Source organism: Ceratotherium simum, chromosome 13 (assembly GCF_057802395.1).
Source record: "Ceratotherium simum simum isolate JZ-2026a chromosome 13, ASM5780239v1, whole genome shotgun sequence".
Lineage (NCBI taxonomy): Eukaryota > Metazoa > Chordata > Mammalia > Perissodactyla > Rhinocerotidae > Ceratotherium > Ceratotherium simum.
In genome coordinates, this window is record NC_141912.1 from 39,287,565 (window position 1) to 39,306,714 (window position 19,150).

At 49.6% G+C, this 19,150-nt stretch overlaps 1 protein-coding gene across 3 annotated transcripts in view; it reads left to right on the forward strand.

The window, feature by feature from the left end:
- ZFAND3 (zinc finger AN1-type containing 3) overlaps positions 1-9,084 on the forward strand; it is a 330,825-nt gene extending 321,741 nt beyond the window's left edge. For all 3 annotated transcript variants that reach the window (XM_087438549.1, XM_087438548.1, XM_087438550.1), the window contains one exon: positions 6,716-9,084. In XM_087438549.1, coding sequence (XP_087294675.1) covers positions 6,716-6,870 — 155 coding nt within the window. In that variant the 3' untranslated portion in view covers positions 6,871-9,084. The remainder of the gene's footprint in view (positions 1-6,715) is intronic.
- The last annotated feature ends 10,066 nt before the right edge of the window (positions 9,085-19,150 follow it).

Consider the following 19,150-nt stretch of genomic DNA (forward strand, 5'->3'; position numbering starts at 1 on the left):
AGCCGAGCACTGTGTCAACCACCTCAGTGAGCAGGATCCAGGTCTGTTTCTTGGAGTGTGATGCTTTTCCCTCCGCCATGCAAAGCCAAGGATGGAGGAGAGTGGAAAGCAGACACAGTCCATTCCTGAAACACCTGCAGCTGCTTTCCCTGTACCATGGGCCTGATGAAATAAAATGCATTAAGATCCTTGAGTACATTTCTGTGCTACGAATTCTGCCTTGGGCATTGGGTCAGGGGATGTGGTATAATCTAGGGATTGCTGCTGGTGGAAGTATAAATGGCTAATGCTTTCCAACAAGCTTTCCTATAGCCACCTGCTGTTCCCAGCATGCACTTACAAATGAGCTGTGAGGTCAGTTAGCTGTCCTGAGCTTTAAGAAACTTTCACCTTGCTGGAAAAATGTGAGTTTTTTTTTCCAGCGAGCTTGCTTGGTCCTTTCAGACACATGGGTCAGGCATGTTTGTTGTTCTTTTGTAATAAAAATATACACTTTAGATAGCAAGTGGTACCTGTTGATGAATTGACATTTGAAGGGTCCTTTACCTAGGTTTCTCAGGAAGCTTTGGGAGGTCTTGAGTAGGCTCTTTGCGGGAGCCTGCGTGCATCTGTAGGAACAGTCTCTGATTTTCCTCTGAACTAGACACACCTGCCTGGGCCTCATCACCAGGCTGCAGCCAGCAGAGGCTGGGAGGGCTGGTGGGCAGGCGCGCCAGGACAGACGTGTCTGTGCATAGGCAGCACGCATACATGTACTGCTACCCTCAGGCTGCACACCAGCGGATCATTTTACAATGCCTCGTTCCCCAAGGCTTGTCAGTATTTTTAGGTTCTGCTTGAACCTTTGACAATTTAAAATTCAAATGAGCGAGAGTGTGGAACATTTCTTGAAAGTGAGGTAAAAACACAGGAGCACTGGAGCTGCGGCCCTGGTCTGTGGCTTTACTAAAATGCCGCTTTAGGGGAGCCTCTGAGTGGGAGAATCTGCAAGAAAACAAATGTTTAACTAATTGAAGTCCAGAATTATCTAGACCTGCCCAGTTTTGCCAACTTCCAATGGTGCTTTTTACTCCAAGATAAAGCCGAGAAGCAACATTTCTGTCTGGCAAGGATTGAGTAAAAATGTCAGGGGCTCAGACTTTGAATATGAATTTTGGCATCACTTTCTTTGTCTCTCTTAGGAAATTCCATGGAAAAAGACAGTTCCAACCCCTGCTCAGTTCTTTTTTTTTCTTTTTTTTGTGAGGAAGATCAGCCCTGAGCTAACATCTGATGCCAGTCCTCCTCTTTTTGCTGAGGAAGACCTGCCCTGAGCTAACATCTGTGCCCATTTCCTCTACTTTATATGGGACGCCGCCAAGGCATGGCTCAACAAGCAGTGTGTCGATGCGTGCCTGGGATCCGAACCTGTGAACCCCGGGCCGCTGCAGCGGAGCACACGCACTTAACCACTTGCGCCACCGGGCCGGCCCCATCCCTGCTCAGTTCTTAGAGTTTGGAGGAAGTGCTGGCCTGGGGGCCCAGGGTAGAGGCTGCACTGCCTGCAGGATGTGACGTGGGCTCCCGCCCTTGGCCCTCCAGCTCCTCGTTGACCCACCTTCCCCACACCCCTGGTACAGTAGCCATTCCCCGTGGCCTGTGGGTGCAGGGATCAGTGGAGGGAAGGGAACTGGCAGATGAGGCCAGTTATCTTAGTCAGCTGCCCTCAGGGCCCTGCCTGCCGGTGCTACTGAGAGGTAGAGAACACAAGACCCCTTCTTCTCGGGCCCTGGGTGAGGCCTCTTAGTGTTCCTCTTGGGCAGGGATTGTCAGGGATTTTTGTAAACGAGTGAGTGAAACAGGAAATGTTGTTACAACTTTCATAGCACATAGAGCAAGGTGTTGGGTGTTATGTCATCTTTGCCTAATGATGGCATTTGTGCAAATTGTCCTTGATCATGTGTGTTTAGTCTCAAAATAACCACACCCCCTCCTTGTGTAAGCAGAGGTGAGATTTAGTTGTGGATGAAGGCGTCTAAATGAATTATATGACTTTCAGATGTTAGCTGTAAAAGCTGAAGGGTCAGGTCAGAAGTATGGTTTCCACTAAATGAACATTTTTAGAAACCTGCATGTCAGACCTTTATGAGTCTTGGAAGAATGAGCCCAGTTCATTTTCTGCTGGAAATGTATTTTTAGGGCCATTGGGTATTAGGCATCTTTAGGTCTGTATGGCATATGGCTCATTGGGGCCACAGGCCCTGGGTCTACGTCAGGAGGTCCAAGTCCAGACGTGCTCGTTTATACCCATGAGTGACGTCCGTTGAAATGCTTGTCCTCCCAGAAGAATCCCCCCTGGCCTCTCTATTCAGTGTGACCTGAATGCTGCCTTCTGCGTTTCTCATTCACATGGGATCCTTTCAGGACAGAGGGTTAGGTAGGTCTTGGATTGTATTTTTTTGCCTTATGCATAGTAATCTTATGTCTCTGATAGTGACAGAGTCAGGGAAGCTCCTGCTGTCCCCCCATCTCTTGCTGTCCACAGCTACAGGCTTCGGCAGGGCCCTGGGATGAGCCCCCCGTGGTGCAGCCACTGTGGCTGTCTGGCCAGACATCCTCGTCCTCCCCTCCTGATGCTGCCTACTTAGTTGGAGAAGATTTTTTCAAACTGAGGGTGTAGCTGCTGGAGATCCTCTGGAGACCTTCCAGCCCAGTGGGCAGGGGCTGAGTGGTATCACTTGCTGTGGTTGGGCCTCCTCTCCCTCTTCCCATGCCCAGGATGGCCTGTCAGAAGCCAGGTGCTGGCAGGTGGAGAGGGGCATGCAAGGGTGGGCCCTGGGACAAAGTGCTTAGAGAGCTGCTTCTTCACCCTCTTTTTTTAGTTAAGGGCTCATGCCAAATTGGTCTTCAGTGCCAGCAAGTAAGGCAATGCCCACACAAGTTCTTGAGCATTTTGTGCAGATTTACTGAAAATAACTCCAGCAGTCTTAAAGGAGCCCTCTGGCTTCCCCCTAGGCCAGTATTTCGTGGAAAACCAGTAATCCCAGGCTCCAAGGAGCAGGACAGCCAGTCATGGGACATAGCAGGGGAAAGGGCTGAGGTTAAATCACATTTAGCAGACAGATCATATTTTCAAAAACTTTTGCCATGGGTGTTTTCCTCTCTTTTGGGGGTCAGCATCCTTTTAATCATATTCTCCTACCCCTATTTCTCCTTATCCCTCCAAAGCACTGTATGATATATAGCTTTCATAAGCAAAAGTATATTGAAATTGTTTTTAAAACAACATGGTGCTGAACTATGGGGCCATAAGGAGAGTGTAGATATGGATTGTATATATGTGAATGAGAGCGTGTATTTGATTTTACTACATATCTTTATAAAATCAGGAAAAAAAGAATTACATAATACCACGGGGGATAACACCCAAGCCTGTGTTGCAGCTCAGCTGCTCAGTCAGTGTCCTTGGTGCTTTCATTCCTTCTGGACACTGCCTTGTTTGACCTTCTCTGGAAAGGCCCAGAATGGTTTCTAATGAACAGCGTGGAGGAAGGCCTAGCCCAGACAGAGGCTGTAAATTTCCTTGTGCTTTAAAACTGTGTTCATCACTGAAATTAAGAACAGTCACCCTCCTCAGCAGCCTGAACTCATCTCTTTCCATACCCAGCTTGGTCTCCAGAATTCAATCAGAGAGTAATTGACAGTTCATGACACTTGCAGTGGTTTCTGGAAACATATCTGCGGTTACCAAGAGAAGAGGATACAGATTCATCCCACCTACCAGTCATTCCCACCCTCCCCCACCCCCGTCCCCCATATCCAGAGCAGCCCACTCCTGACTACTGACACCGAAATGCGTTTAGCCAATTGGCTACTGTCAGTGGATAATACCTACTCAGCATTTGGGACAAGTTCCAGCATATAACTGCCTCTTGGTGAGTGATCCTGACAGGAGAAGGATTGAGCTTAATTTATGTCATCTAATAATGTCAATGCAGCAACGTGGGAAGTTAGCATTCCAAAGTTTCCCCCAGTGAATTACAGTACCATATATACTAATTGTTATCAGCACCGCTCCCAAAATTTAGCTGCCATTCAGTGGTTCCCACCTATCAAAAATGAAAGCCATGTGTCAAGGTATGTCTAACAGAGGTACACAGAACTTAGGGAGAGAAAGCAAGTGTTTTTGGCTGGGTGGAGAATCCTTGGGTGGGAAGAGGGGATATCAGGGAGTGGCTGTGGCTATTATGCCCTGTTTCCTTTTCCCGACAGAGCCTGGGGCTCTCAACCCACCGAGTTGGCTGTTCACTAGCTGGCAAAAGGCAAGCTGAGCAAAGTTGTGGGGGCCGTAGTGAGGTCAAGGCTGGAGCCGCTCCCCTGCACCCCAATCTGCCTTTGACTAATGAGGCGTTAGGCTGCGCCAAGGCCGAGTTAATTTCAGGGGTAATGCGTTTCCTGCTACTTTTATTCAGCCAACTCCATTCATCAGAAGGAGAGAAGAGCCCCTGGGACCTTCTGCATCATCCCAATGTCTTGGAGAAAGGGAAGGGAAGGGGCAGCAGGGGTCCTCCTGCCCTTATTATAGATGCTGAGGGTATGGAAATATGTCAGGACTTGGTGACAAACATGTCTGCCGACACTTCGTGCCACCATACTGCTGGTGCTCCACCCCAAGCCCTGACCTGGCAGCAGGTTCTCCCCCACCCAGTGGGCTTTGGTCCAAAAAGATGATTGTGCTTATTAGATGGAGGATGCATACTGAGGCCATCCACACTGCTGCTATGAAATCCTTTAGGAGAAAGACAACTGGTATCCAATATCTTCGAGTAATGGACTTATCAGTAAATATAACACATGAGCTCATTAATCTTAACTTTGCTTTCGGACCAAGTGGGAGCTCAGCTTCTCTGGAGACAAAAATTTCATCTCTGTTCTTTTCCTTAAACCCAGTCCCAATTTAGAGTCAAACATATTGCCCTGCTCTCTCTGGGAAGCAGTTAATAATGTGTTTTCTTGCACAATGGATGGTCCAGGCTCAGCCTGGTCGCTCAGGCCCCTGAGCCATGTGCGCGTGCCCATATACAGCATGAGCGCAAGGCATCAGTGCAGGGCTGTGCCTGTCAGCTGAGGAATCTTCTCTGGGTGAACTTAATCTTAAAAGTTAAGGCTGTTGAAACTGTTGTCCATCCTGGCCACTCAGACTTTGCTTCAACTTCTGCTAGTCTTCTAAAATCACTCCCTCCACCCCTCATCTCTGAAACTAAAAGAAATTGATATATGGGAGGTGAACGAATCACAGTTTGCAAGGAGTAGCTGTACATTCACTCTGACCACTGGGATCTAGGCTTAAAAGGAAGAAATCTCTGAGAAGAGATGCCATTCGCTTAGACAATGAGTAAAGACAGCATTGGCCTGGCAGGGTGCTGTGAGATGCCTGCTCCAGGTGCACAGGGAAAGGAGATTTAGGAAAGGATTCGGATTCACTTACAGGTTGGTTCTGTGGACCTGGTCTAGGTCCATGAGGCCTGGAGGTGTGGTCAGATAGAACTGATGGGATGAGGTGGTGGCGAGGAGCCAGCCAGAACTGGCAAGTGTCTCCTAGCCCAGAACTTCTCCCTCCCCCTCTCCCTGAAAGAGCAGACCAGACAGACCCAGAGGACATCAGTGTCTGTCCCCCACACACATGTACACACCCATCAGCATTCCTAGAAATTGACAAGAAAGGGAGAGGGAAAGGGCCACATCCTGATGCAGCTCTGTGTTCCCTTTGTCCTCTGAGCCTCTCTGCTAACTCCCCAAGGGCCTCCTCTCAATGTTTCCTACCAGAGGGAGTTCATCTGTACGTACACATCTCGCTGCTCTGTCAGCCTCTCCTCAATCCTTTTTTCCACCAGCCTCACCAGTGTCTCCCTTGGACGTCTCTGCTCCAGAAAGAGAGGACCAGCCCTGCAGCCTCCTCTGCTTCTGAGAGGGTAGAGCAAGTGCGAAGCCCTGAGTGTGGGGACCTCAACCTCCTACCTACCAGGTGGAGTTAGAAGCATCAGGCTCCTTTGAGATGGCGTCTAGAGCTCAACATTTCTGTTCTTTCCTCTATTTATATGTAATACTTTTCCAGCACTTGAAAACATCCATTGTCCTTTGAGATTCCCTGCTCACTTGTGGGTTGGGGTTTGATCACTCCGACCCCTCTGCCCCCGAAGCCTTGGCTGAACAGGAGGTAGAATGTAATTTAAGCCATAATCATTTCTGCTCCCTTTCTGCCTTCTAGAAATGGTGGGTATCCTATGGTGGATATTACACTTTGCCCAAGCCAGGGAAAGTGTTGATCTGGCAGCTCTGTGCTCTCCCACCTGCATGGTGGCTGAGAGGAAAGGGGCTCAGAGCCCACTCACTTCCTAGGGAAGGGGGTGTCTCACTGCAGCAGTCGCCTTTGGGCTTCCACCTCAGGGTCCAGGCAGGAGGAGCACTGAATGCAGAAGCAGCCGCCGTTGGCAGGAGTCATGCCTCTTGGAGACTGACTTGAGGAGGAGCTCTGGAATGTGAAGTGCTGGCCCTCTTGTTAAAGGGTGGGGGGATGTGGTAATAAACTCTCTTCAGCAGCAGAAGCCCCTGCTGTGGCCGTTGTTCACTCACTGAGATGCCCCTCCTGTCTTCTGGACCAGAGCGAGGGCTGGACTTTAGGCATTTGGAGGCCACCTTAACAGTCTGTTTTCTCTGCTTCTCCCCGCTACTGCAGGTTACGTGTTCTGTATGTTACATCGCCTCCCTGAGCAGCATGACTGTACATTTGACCACATGGGCCGCGGCCGAGAGGAAGCCATCATGAAAATGGTGAAACTGGACCGGAAAGTGGGGCGCTCCTGCCAGCGCATCGGGGAGGGGTGCTCCTGAAGGCCAGGCACGGCCACCACATGATGCTGTTCTTAGTTCACTAATGTTAGCCTTATTTAGGACAAAGTCAGCCAGACACCTTGTACTGGGCACGCGTCAGACTACAGCCAGTCCGTTTCCTTTCTTTAGCCAGCCATCCTGGTACTGTAGTTTAGGGGTTGATGGTGGTTGAAATTGATTTCTGGCTGGTTACTAAGGTGCCTGCTAGCCATTGTATAAAATTAAAACATGAAGAATATTTTTTTTGAGCATGGCTAGTGGATTTAAAACAACACATACCTGTCACTGCTGGAGTCAAACTTAAAAAAGCCTTAAGTGGAAAGTGTTCCAGACGGAGACTCTGAGTTAATAGAGGAGTAGAAGCTGGTGTTAAAGTCCCCACGACGCACATGGCTTTGCCAGAAACTCTGGTTAATGTTCGGCCTTTCACCTCTTCACTTATCCTTAGTCCCAGTAGCCAGGATCCCTGATGGCCACGCGTGCCTGGGCTGCAGGAGGCTGCTGAGATTGGCCACGTGGCTGGGCTGGGTGGTGGCCTTGCTCTCCCACAGAGCTGGAAATGGGGGTGGGGGGCAGGTTCTCATGAAAATTTTTTATCTGACTTGCTATGAAAAAACTCTCTCATCACGCAAGAAGAGAAACAGTAACCTCACTTTGAAAATTAGCTCCACTCAAGACTAGTCCACGAAGGAGACCACCTTTTCTACACAGGACCTATGGTCATGAGAAGCCACCAGGGGCACACCCTGACCCCGCTGGCTCTGGTTTGCCATTTGCCAAGTGCAGGGATCTGGCAGTTGATCAAATAAGGCTAATTGCAGCACAGCAGCTGCCGTTGGGGTCTACAAACTGGCCTCTGCAGCTAGATTTCTATATTGGGAGTTTTTTAAAAGACGTTTCATAGCCAAGAGGAATCAGTAGAAGTGCTGGGGAGCACCTGGGGAAGTTGCTGCCTTTTCCAGCAGGAGCGTGCTCAGCCCCTCTCCCTCTAGGGGCCAAGAGGATGATGCTGTGGTCTCGCCTCGTGTCTGTGCAGCCCCGTAGTCCGAGGATAACCAGTCCACATGTACCACATAGCGGTTTAGTAAGGGCAGGCAGCGTATGTCACAGGGACTGCGGGTTTGACCTGTCTAGAACAGTGGTTTGTGGCCATGGCTCAGCTCCGAGAAAGACATTTGCTCCACTGGGTGGGGGTGGGAGGGCATATTTCTCAGCCTGTGCCTCTTCACGTGGGCAGGGAGGAGTTCAGTGGCTTCAGTAGCTTGGGAAGGGTAGTGATGGGCCTATTTGCCTATATTAGGAAATCATCACCAGTCAGGTGGGGGTGGGGTCAGTAGACAGGATTAAGAGTCCCTTGAAAGCCTGAGCAGGGGTGAGTAGCCCAGAGCCCCCGTCTGATCCAGGTCTGTGAGAGTTGGAGGCTCCTGCAGGGGCAGTTTGGGTCTGCCCACACACGAGGTACTGGAATAGTTTAACCCAGCAACTTTCCCTTTTATACCACAACAAACGTTCAGCTCTGTCTGCAAATTAACAGCTAAACACCTACAACTACAAATATTTTTTGATCTGAAGTACTGAAATAGGAAATCATGCTCTTCCCAACCTGCTCCTCCCAGCCCACCCCCACCAGAGTGGAATCCACTGCAAAATCTCCAGCCTTAATTCTTGCTTCAGGACCCAGACCGGTGTCTTGCTCTAGGGCAGCCCAGGGCAGAGGGGCCAGGTCTGTTCGCGTTTACCACTGTTGTCAAGCCACGGCCCTCTGGCCAGTACATGGCCATCCTCAGTGAGGCGGCCCCGTCTAGGCCCCCTGCGAAGCTCTGATTGAAGAGGCCAGCCACGCGCCCTTCTGGCCCTCCTCAGGTCCCGTCGGCTGCTGCAGCGACGGGAAGCAGGCTCTCTGGGGAGCCCGGCGGCACACAGGGCTCGAAGCCCATGTTCACTTCCTGATGGTAGAGCTGGGGGTGGGGGGGAAGGGCTTGTTCCCCTGCAGTATCTGTTCTGTGAAGTTTGTTAAATGTAAGGAAAGCTTAAATTCTTGTATCTTTAAAAGAGAAAATCTTATTTAACCCTTTTATGTTCTAGATTTACTTACACACATAGCCTAGAGCTCAGTTTTAGTTTTAACATTGTGAAAATATTAAAAGAATCTTGTAACTTTATTCTTTTTTCTCCTGCTGAAAAAAAATTAAACCAGTCGTATGAAAGTTTGGATTTCTGTTTCGCCGGTTCTCCTAAGTGCCACCTGGATAACTGGAAAAATAGTAAAAAGTCTCCTTTGGCCACAAGAGATGGGGGGCTCTTGTGTGCAGCGAGTTTGGAGTGCAGAGAGTCTGCATTGTCTAGAGATCATGTGTCCAGTAAGTCTCCAGGCAAAATAGCTGCTCTCCTGGTTTCTGTTGGTTGGTTCTGCTTTGGGAGGTCACGAGGCCTGGCACTGGGTGAAGGTGTGTCTGCTGAGCCAAGTCTTCACTGGCACAAGGAGGTTACAGATCTGGGGGAGATGGGAAAAAATGAGTACCTGCCTTGAGGGCCCCTAGGTGTCCCTGGGTTCTGGGGAGGAGGGGGGCCCCATCTCTGAGACCCAAACCCCACCCAAAGAAGGGCCTGAAGGGTGAAGGGTGAAATGTTCCCTGAAGAGAGAAGCAGAATGATGTATATATGCTGTGTGAACTCTCTGGTGTAGAGGATACACTTAATACGTCTTAAGATGTTTCAACACATTTGGCGGGGTGTGGCAGAGGAGTGGTACCCAACCCGACCACGTTTAAGGCATAAATAGTGACGACACAGTTGTCGTGAAGATGATGAAAAATCCTCAGGAAATCAGAAGTGCATGGTGGAGGCTAACAAGCAGATGGGCAAAGAGCACAGGGGTCTGGTGGCCTTGGAACTTGCCATGCCTGGTGAGGAGCAGTGGGACTGTGCACCCCCGTGCCTCCCCGTGAGCATCTGCCAGTTGATCAGGGAGGCCTTTTGTTTATGCCTACAAGAGCCCACACCAGGAAGAGGGCATGGTCAAAAGAGAAGAAGAGCTTCCCGGGGGGCAGCAGTGAGGAACAAGAAGCCCTGGGTGGGAGTGGGACGTGGTCATCAAGGCAGCAGTCAGCCACACATTTGGGGAACTGAGAGCTCTCTTGCTGCAGAGAAGGGAGGACCCCAGACAGGCACCAGAGCAATAGAAACACCCAAGAAACGTCTGCAGGGGCTTCAGAAAATTTTCCTGCTCCTCAGCCCTTCTCAAAGCTGGCTGAGAGACGGCTCCGGGAAAAGAGGAGTAAGCGGAGAAAGACGTGGAGTCCCGGACACAGAAGACAGTGCCGTGAAGGGACTGCACCGGGGAGCCCACAGCATCCCGGCCACACCGGGCCTGCGAGAGAGTCTGAGGAGACTGAGGGTGTCAACACTTGATTCATGCATCTGTCACAGGGTCTGGACGTGAATCTGAGCTAGAAAATTAAGCAAATAAAAATAGACAATTTATTACTGTCAAACAAAAAATATTAAGGAAGGAAGAGGAACCATGGACTCTACATGACTCAGCTGTGGAAGATAATTTACATACAAATAATAATGTAAACACATACAAATAATGATGAATGTTGCTCTGGTAAAAATTAATGATGGAACTCGATTAGGAGCCCGAGCGAGTGTGTGTGTAGAGTATAAGAAGGCTGAGTTCCCATCGTCCCTGGTAGGAAGTCAGCAAATAATGTCTAAAACTGAAAATTCAAGAGAGCAACATAGGCATGTTATTTAGAAATGTGGAGGTAGGGCCGGCTCTGTGGCTTAGCGGTTAAGTGCGCGCGCTCTGATGCTGGCGGCCCGGGTTCGGATCCCGGGAGCGCCCCGAGGCACCACTTCTCCGTCCAACGTGAGGCCGAGTCCCACGTACAGCAACTAGAAGGATGTGAACCTATGACATACAACTATCTACTGGGGCTTTGGGGGGAAAAAACTGAATAAATTAAAAATCTAAAAAAAAAAAAAAAAGAAAGAAATGTGGAGGTAAATGCAGAAGAAGAAGCTAAAAGTTCAGTGGTTTTCTTTGGGGATAAAGAATGGGAATGCAGTAAGCTTTATTATATTTATTATTATAAGTACTATGACTATGCACATGTATAATGTTGATTTAAAAAATTCAAATTAAAAAAGACAAAAGGGACCAGCCCTCGCAGGATGTTGGGACACTGAGTCTTCAGAAACCAGCCTGTCTCCACACTCCCCAGGGAGTTCAGGTCCCCAGCGATGCAAAGTGGAATACTGGTTTCCTGGTCAGAGACATTTTGGAAGATGCAGGCAGCTGGTGCATCACAACGCGCAGTGCATGACTTATTTTTACCGTGGGACCTTCTCTTAATCAGCATGCTTTGGGACAAGTTGCGCCAGTTCATTGAGCACTTCTGTTTTTCTTGAGGAGAAACTTAGGGTTGATTCTAGCTGGGCCAGCCCAGAGGTTCCGGCTTATATGTGGTACACTGTCCCAGCAACCCGCCACCCCAGACTCCTGGCTGGGGTTGCTGGCTGATTCCTAGAACTTCACCTTTCCTTTGGCCTAAATTATGTTCCCCAGCTTTACACGTAAGGGTGTTTCCCATCAATTACTGGAGGGAGTTTGAGATGGATAGTGAGCCAGGAGCAAGACGGTGGGGTCCAGTGGGCTTCAGACCAGGCTCCTTCCCTGGAGATGCTGCTTCCGCCCTGCTCACAGGCCTGTAGCCAGGCCCCGGCATGCTTCAGCAAATGGCCTAAGATGTAAAACTGATGGGTCACCTTCAAGGTGTTCGAGAGAGGGCCGGGCTAGGAAGAGGGGGACGCAAAGCCGCTGGGCTCTGGGGGGGTGGGTCCCACAGATTTTGGTGATTAAGCTATTGCCAAATGAGATGGTGCCAGACCAGGGACTCGTGTTCATGAATGACAGGTGATAAAATACTTTGTTGGGTTCACGGACATGGGAGGCTGGGCTCGAGGGCTGGTTCCAGAGCCCTCTTTGCTGCACCTCCTCTAGACAGCCCCATCCTGCCCTCCTCCTGGAGGTAGAAAGTGCCTGAGCTGTTGTGGGGAGGAGTGTGGACTTGGGGGCCAGGGCTGTGGCAAGGCTGTGGGAGCAGGAGGGCCACAGAGTCAGATGTGAGAATTTGCCAGCCCCCTGGGGAAGGGAGGGAGCACTGGTGTGGTCTTTGGAATCAAGAGGCCCAGGCCCACCAGGCGGCAGGAGGAGCTGTGGGAGAGGGAGTCCCAGACTAGGAGGAGAGGGATCTGCTCCGTGTGACATAGTGCCCAAAAGGGAAGGGGCAGTGATCGGGGGACAGGCTTGAAAAGTGGAAGCTCCTGGTCCACACCTTGCGAGCCCCATCAGGGGCACCTTTCAGCCTTGAGCCCTGGCTGTGGTGGCCCTCATTCAACGCCTGCTACATGCTTGGCACCATTCTAGGCACTGGGTGTAGAGTGGTGCCTACCTTGCAGGGAGGATGGGGGCAAAGTAAGGTAAGTACAAAGAATATTAGAAGGGATAAATATTATGCAATACAAAATAAGCAGGGGGCTGGTTTAGGAAATGGAGGGCCTGTGGGATTTTCTCTGAGGTGGGGACCATTGAGGGTTTGAGCTGTGGAGGAACGTGGTCTGCCTTGGATTTTAAGGAAACCAGCCTGGAAAGGAGCAAGGGAGGAAGCGGGAGGCCAGGGCGGAGGCTACTTGATAATCCAGGTAATAGGTGGTAATGGCACAGAGCTCAGGTAGCAGGGGAGGTGGTGAGAAGAGTCGGATTCTGGTCTTACCTTGAAGGTAGAGATAATAGGAGTAACTGACATTGGATGTGGGTGAGACAGGGAGGAGTTATGGGTGACTTCATGGTTTTGCCCTGAACAACTGGAAGGATGGAGATGCCATTAACAAAGCACTCAGGTAGGAGCAGGATTGGGGGTTGGATCAGAACAGACTGAGTTGAGGTGTAGACTAGACATCTAGGTGGAAATGTGGAGAAGAAGCCGGATACACAGCTCGGGAGCTCAGTAGAGAGGTCCTGGCTGGAGATGTGCATTTTTGAGTCATCAGTGTAGAGCTAGTACTTAAAGTCACCAGCCTGGCAGAGGTCACGAAGGGAGGGAGGGAGTAAATACAGATGGAGGAAAGGAGATGGACCAACGCTTTTGTCAGGGACATCTCAGTATTACGAGGTCCAGGGAGACAAGGAGGAACCTGCAAAGGAGACCGAGAAGAAGCTGCCAACAAGGAAGGAGGAGACCAAGAGAGAGTGGAGTCCTGATGTGTTTCATGGAGAAAGGTGTGGCCGCGTGAGAGGTCTGGGTCTGGTCACTGAGTAGGAGAAACTGGGAAGCCTAGCTACAGGAGCCTCCTTTTCAAGGAGTTTTGCTGTAATAGAAGCAGAGAAATGGGCAGTAGTGGAGCAGGTGTGGGGGCAAGAGAGTTTATTTTTAAATAGAGAGAATTTACTGTGTGTTTTTTTGCCAATGGAATGACCCAGTAGAGAGGGAGAGATAGATGATGTAGGAGAGAGGGGACAAGTCTGGAGTGGTGCTTGTGATGAGGCAAGGTGTGCAGGCACAGGCAGGTGGGTGAAAGTGGCAGTGGGAGCTTGTGGCAGTTCTCTCTGTTCTGTTTTCTCATGGAAATAGGAAGCAGGGTCATCAGAGGCATGCATGTGAGGTTGGCTAAGGGAGTATCAGAGGTTTGATGAGAGCTGAGGTAGAGTTACAGTGAAATGAAGTTTTAGCTGGAGGCCCCTTCCTTGCCGAGACCCCTTCCAAGTGCTGCCTTGGGCCTTAGCAACGGGTTCACATGTTCACAAGGTTTTATAAAATTTGCAAGAGCAAGATACTTTAACTGTAGTTGGTTGAAACTGGTCCCTCTTTCCATTTCAACTTCCCCTCCATCACACTTCCTCCTCTGTTGGGTGGTCCTGAGGCCACGTGGGCATTTTTGGGATCTGGCTAAAGGGAATTCAAGTTGGGGACGTATTTAATTTGAGTTAGTGGGATATATTTGTGTGGTTTGCAGTCACTTTGGTGTTTAGTTGGGTTATTGATGATCATCCTGGGGTAGGGATGGCTTCTGGGAAGACTGCTACTGCCCACTCTGCCCATCACCCTATGTCGTGACTTGAAGGCGCCAGGCCAAGATTGTTGCGATATGAACATGTCCCACAGAACCTGGCACAGGGAGTATGTGAGTCATGGAGGGGAGACAAGACTTGAAATGTATGGAGCCAGAAGCTAGTTTGTAGAAAATTCTTCCAGTCATCGGATGTGTGAACTTAAAGAGGAAGGCTTGATTCTCATCCATGCTTGCTCAAAACAGAAGTTTGCTCTTGTCAGGAATATGCTCGGCAGTGCAGCATGTACTGCTATAAATGCACCATACCTTTTTCAATGCAAAGAGTATTAAAGGTTAGTTTAGGAATTCTTGATGTGTCTTGGAATCTTACAGCTCATACATGAAAGAAACCTGATAACAGTTTCCCCGCATTTGACAACAGTTCTTAAAATGTACGTGCCAATGTGAGTTGTAAAGATGAAAGAAACTTTTCTAAAGTATCAATAATTCAAAACCAGTTTTTATCAACCACGCTAGAGGAAAGATTGAGGAATCCTGTTCTTACACAATTTTATGAAATCATCACCGTGTGGAGGGGTGATCAAAGAGTACACAGCCAAATCACCGTAGGTCTCAGTACAGTTGTGTGTCGCTTAACAACGGGGCTGCATTCTGAGAAATGCATCGTTAGGCGATTTCCTTGTTGTGTGAACATCATAGGGTGTACTTACACAGACCTAGATGGTAAAGCCCACTACACCTAGGCTCTATGGTACTAATCTTATGGGACCACCATCGTATATGCGGTGAGTCGTTGACCAAAACGTCGTTGTGTAGCATGTGACTGTGTTAGAGAGGTGTGTCACAATCACTAAAACTGTTGTGTTGAGTTTCTGGATTTTTTGATGTTTAGGTATTTGTCAACTTTTAAAAATGTGTAATTTGCTGTGACACCTCATACTTCATAGTCACCTTTGAACCTAGTTTTGTGGTCATATTTTTGTTCTTAAAGAGGGGCCCCCAAATTGTATAAACTTCAGGCCCCATAAAACCTGGGAGAGAATTGAGGGCGTGAAATGGTCACTTAGGTTCACAGTGCTACTCAGAGGAGCCCACAGGTCCTTCCACTGTGTCTCAGGCTGAGATGATGGGCTCGGGTCTGAATGTAAGTCAGCTGTGTAGCTGAGCACCTGCACAGGTCAGCTGACAGACTCCTGATGAAGGAGGCAGCGTGCTGATTTATTTTCTGGTGTAAGCTCCTTATCACAGACTGGCACTCGGAGTAGCACTGGTCTAAGAGAGTGGATGAGAAATGTCATGGAGATGTCATGATTTTAAAACATGTTCCTAAATTGTTTGACACTCCTCCCATCAAACAGTGGAGCCCCTCCCCTTGAATATGAGCTGGCCTTGGTGACTCGCTTCTGATGACGAGCAAATGGCTGAGGTGGTGCTTCCCTGCTCCAGGCTAGATCTACAAGGCATATGGTAAGACTTCCACCTGGCTCTCTGGAGACATGTGCTTCAGGAGCCCAGAGCCAACATGTGAGAAGTTGGCTAGTCACATCCACTAGGATGGTGATGATCAAACAATGGAAATTAACAAGCATTGACAAGCATGTGGAGAAATCAGAACTCTCAGCATTGTTGGTGGGAATGTAAAATGGTGTGGCCGCTGTAGAATATGGTTTGGTGGTTCCTCAAGAAGTTAAACAGAATTGCCGTATGACCTAGCAATTCCACTCCTCGGAATACACCCAAAAGAATTGAAAGCAGGAACTCGAGCTTGTGCACACACAAGTTCACAGCAGCTCTATTCACAATAGCCAAAAGTGTCCACCCAGGTGTCCCAGGTGTCCACCACGGGAGGAATGGATAAACAAAATGTGGTATATTCACACAATTCAGGTGCAAAAAGAAATAAAGTACTGACACATGCTCAAAAACCGCATGGGTGAACCTCAAAAACATTATGCTAAGTGAGAGAAGCCAGTCACAAAAGACCACACATTATAAGATTCCATTTAAATGGAATGTCCAGAATGGATAAATCCATAGAGAAAGAAAGCAGATGAGTCGTCGCCGGGTGTAGGGGGACAGGAGAATGAGAACTGACTGCTTAATGGGTGAGGGGTTTCCTTTTGGGGTGTTTTGACCTGGATAGAGGGGCTGTTTGCACAACATTGTAACTGTATTAAATGCCACCCAATCGTTCATTTAAAATGGTGGATTTGATGTGAATCTCACCTCAATTAAGAGAGAAATCTGGCCACCCTGAAGCTGCCATTTGGAGAGACCATGTGGAGAGCCCAGACTGAGACAGAGAGAAGTCCAGGAGCCCAGCTGTCAGTCTTCCCAGGGCACACACTGGACGCATGGGGAGTGAGTGAGTCTTCAGATGACCCAGCCCAGCCTTCCGGCTGACCCGGCTGACACCAAGTGGAGCAGAGATGGGCTGTCCCTGCCGAGCCTTGACCAAATTGCAGATTTGCGAACAAAATTAATGTTGTTTTAGGCCACTAAGTCCTGGGGTGGTTGGTCTGCAGCGATGTGACTGAAACAGGAGATGTCAGAAGACTGCAGGGAGCTCTTGGCCCTCTGAGCATCATGGATTTCAAGAGGGCTCAGTCATCCAGGTTCTTGGAGGGTGGAGCTGTCTCACAAATGTGGTTGTACGAGGCGAGGACAGTGGTCCAGGGAGCTATTGGGGCATTAGATTCGGGGTGAGGACCCCCCTGGGGGCCTAAAGTGATCAGGGGCAAGAAGGTGACCGCAGCCCTCCTGGTGGACTCAAGGCCCAGGGTTTTGATGAGGCACTGAAGGTGGTGGTGAGCAGAAGGTGTTGATGAGGCAGTGGATTCTGGCACCTTCAGTGAGGTCCTCAATGGAATACCCTTCCCTCCCAGTTCTCATGGCCCTTCCACTTGGTCAGCTCCTGCGGCAGGGAAGGCAGCCCTGGACTGGGATTCAGGACGAAGTTCTGGTCCAGCTCAGCCTCTCCCAGTCTGGGAGACCTCTGACTCATTCCCTCTGGCCTGTTCCCCAGCGGGGGAATGTGGAAGGTTCAACCATCCCAGACACTCACCTGGTGGCTCTCAGCCATGGCTCCTTTAGAATCACCTGGGGAACTTTTTTTTTTTTTTTGAGGCAGATCGGCCCTGAGGTAACATCTGCCAATCCTCCTCTTTTTGCTGAGGAAGACTGGCCCTGGGCTAACACCTGTGCCCATCTTCCTCTACTTTATATGTGAGACACCTGCCACAGCATGGCTTGATGAGCGGTGCGTCCGTGTGTGCCCGAGACCTGAACCGGCAAACCTCAGGCCGTCGCAGCGGAGCACGCGCTCTTAACCGCTTGCACCACCGGGCCGGCCCCACCTGGGGAACTTTTTAAAAAATCCCCATCCCCAGATCCACCCAAGACCAAGTCAACCAGAATACCTCGGGTGGGTATCCTCATAGGTGTTCTTTTACAGCGCTGCCGAGGTGATTCCAAGATGCAGCCGGGTTGAGGCCACTGCTCTAATGCAGCATCGCTCCTGCCCCACTGCAAGAGTGCACAATGAGTCTGTCTGTAGCCATCTGAAACACTAATTCTCAACCTGGCATTCCCCCGCTAACAGCCTCTGTCCCTAGTTTGCAGATTAAGAAGGTACTGGGTGGATTTCCTCCAAAGTGTCTTCCCATTTTTTCCTCTTAAACCTTTGGAACCTGTAGAAGTTGGGCAAGAGTATATGACAGATAACATCAGACTTGGCCCCAAACGGCAGTGCGGTTTTCCTCCATGGATGTCTGGTAGGTTCCACACCATCCACTCTTGAGCACCTCTGCCTCAGGGCTGTGTGATCCCTTTGGGGGTGAGCAGGGCCCTGGGGCAAACTGCTGACCTTGAGCAGCTGTTGTAGGGAGAGCCCAGCAGGTGAACCTGATGGAGGGCACCGGGATGGAGGGTGTTTGGGGTAACAGACCCCAGTGGGGTGGGCCCTTTGATGGGACTAGAAGGACACAACTTGATCAACAATGCTGGATCAACGAGGCCCAGGAGAGCGTTACTCAGATGCCCCAAAGCCTGCAGGGAATGACAGAGACTCAGGAGGGATGTGGTGGCCCAGCCACGCCTGATGGCAAGGTGAGGTGTCGACTGTGTTTCTGCTGCACCCAGTGATGCCCCGAGACCACTGGCAGAGGGTCCATTAACCCCAGCCCACTTCTCAGCCCATTACTAAGAAGTTGGAGGATGCAAGACGGGAGCTGTTCCTCCCTGTAAAACTGATCAGTGGAGGAGCTGGAATCTCAGGACAAAGGACCCTGCCATTTTAGAGTTTGTAGTGGTCAGGAAAGGGGAAATGTACCTGATGATGAAATGGGGTTTTAAAACTATTTCTGGAATAGAAAAATGCAGATAGAAAGGGCCAGTGCTTTAGGCCAATGGAGTAAGGTTAACAGGTAGTCAGAACAGCTGGCATGTATCACACACCTGCTTCCTGCTGAGTACTGGCCCAGGATCCTTTCAACACTGTCTTATTTAATCCTCACGGTCCTGTGAAATGTTACTCTTGGCTCCACTTGACAGACGAGAAAACCGAGGCTTGGAGAGGTGACGTCACTCGTGGCACATAAACGTCTGCCTGAGCCATGCTGCTTCTCCACAGAACGAGAGCAGTGAGCAGGGGCCTGGGAAGGAAGAGCTATGCATCTCCTTTGCCTTGGCAACATGTGGGCCCGCCTTAGCGGAGACGTGGCCACTTGAATCATTCATGTGTATCTGAAGAGAATCGTGTCCTCCGTTTGTTGTATAGCGTCTTCTACATGTACATGTCAAATCAAGCCCACCATGATTTTAGGCAATCCCTCTGTTGCTTATCTTTCACCATTTCCTGAGTTTCTGGCATCCCTTCTTTATTTTCCATTCTGTTTTCTTTTTTTCTATATATCTTTTTTTGTCATTACTTGTGATTTAGAGGAGGAGGAGAAGGCAACAACGTATACTCATTTTGCCTCTTTTGCACATGTTAAATTTTAGTCGACAGTGCTGAACTGCCCTCCAAACTAACAGTCTGCCATCTTGAATTCCAAGTCCAAGGCTTTAGATCTTCAAAATTTAAATAGATAAAACAAGTAGAATATCCTGGAAGTTTTGTGGACCCAGATAGAAGAAGGGACAGTGAAACCCGTAGCCACTTCCTTCTCAGTCCTGGGCAAGTGTATCCTGGGTACAGATGTTG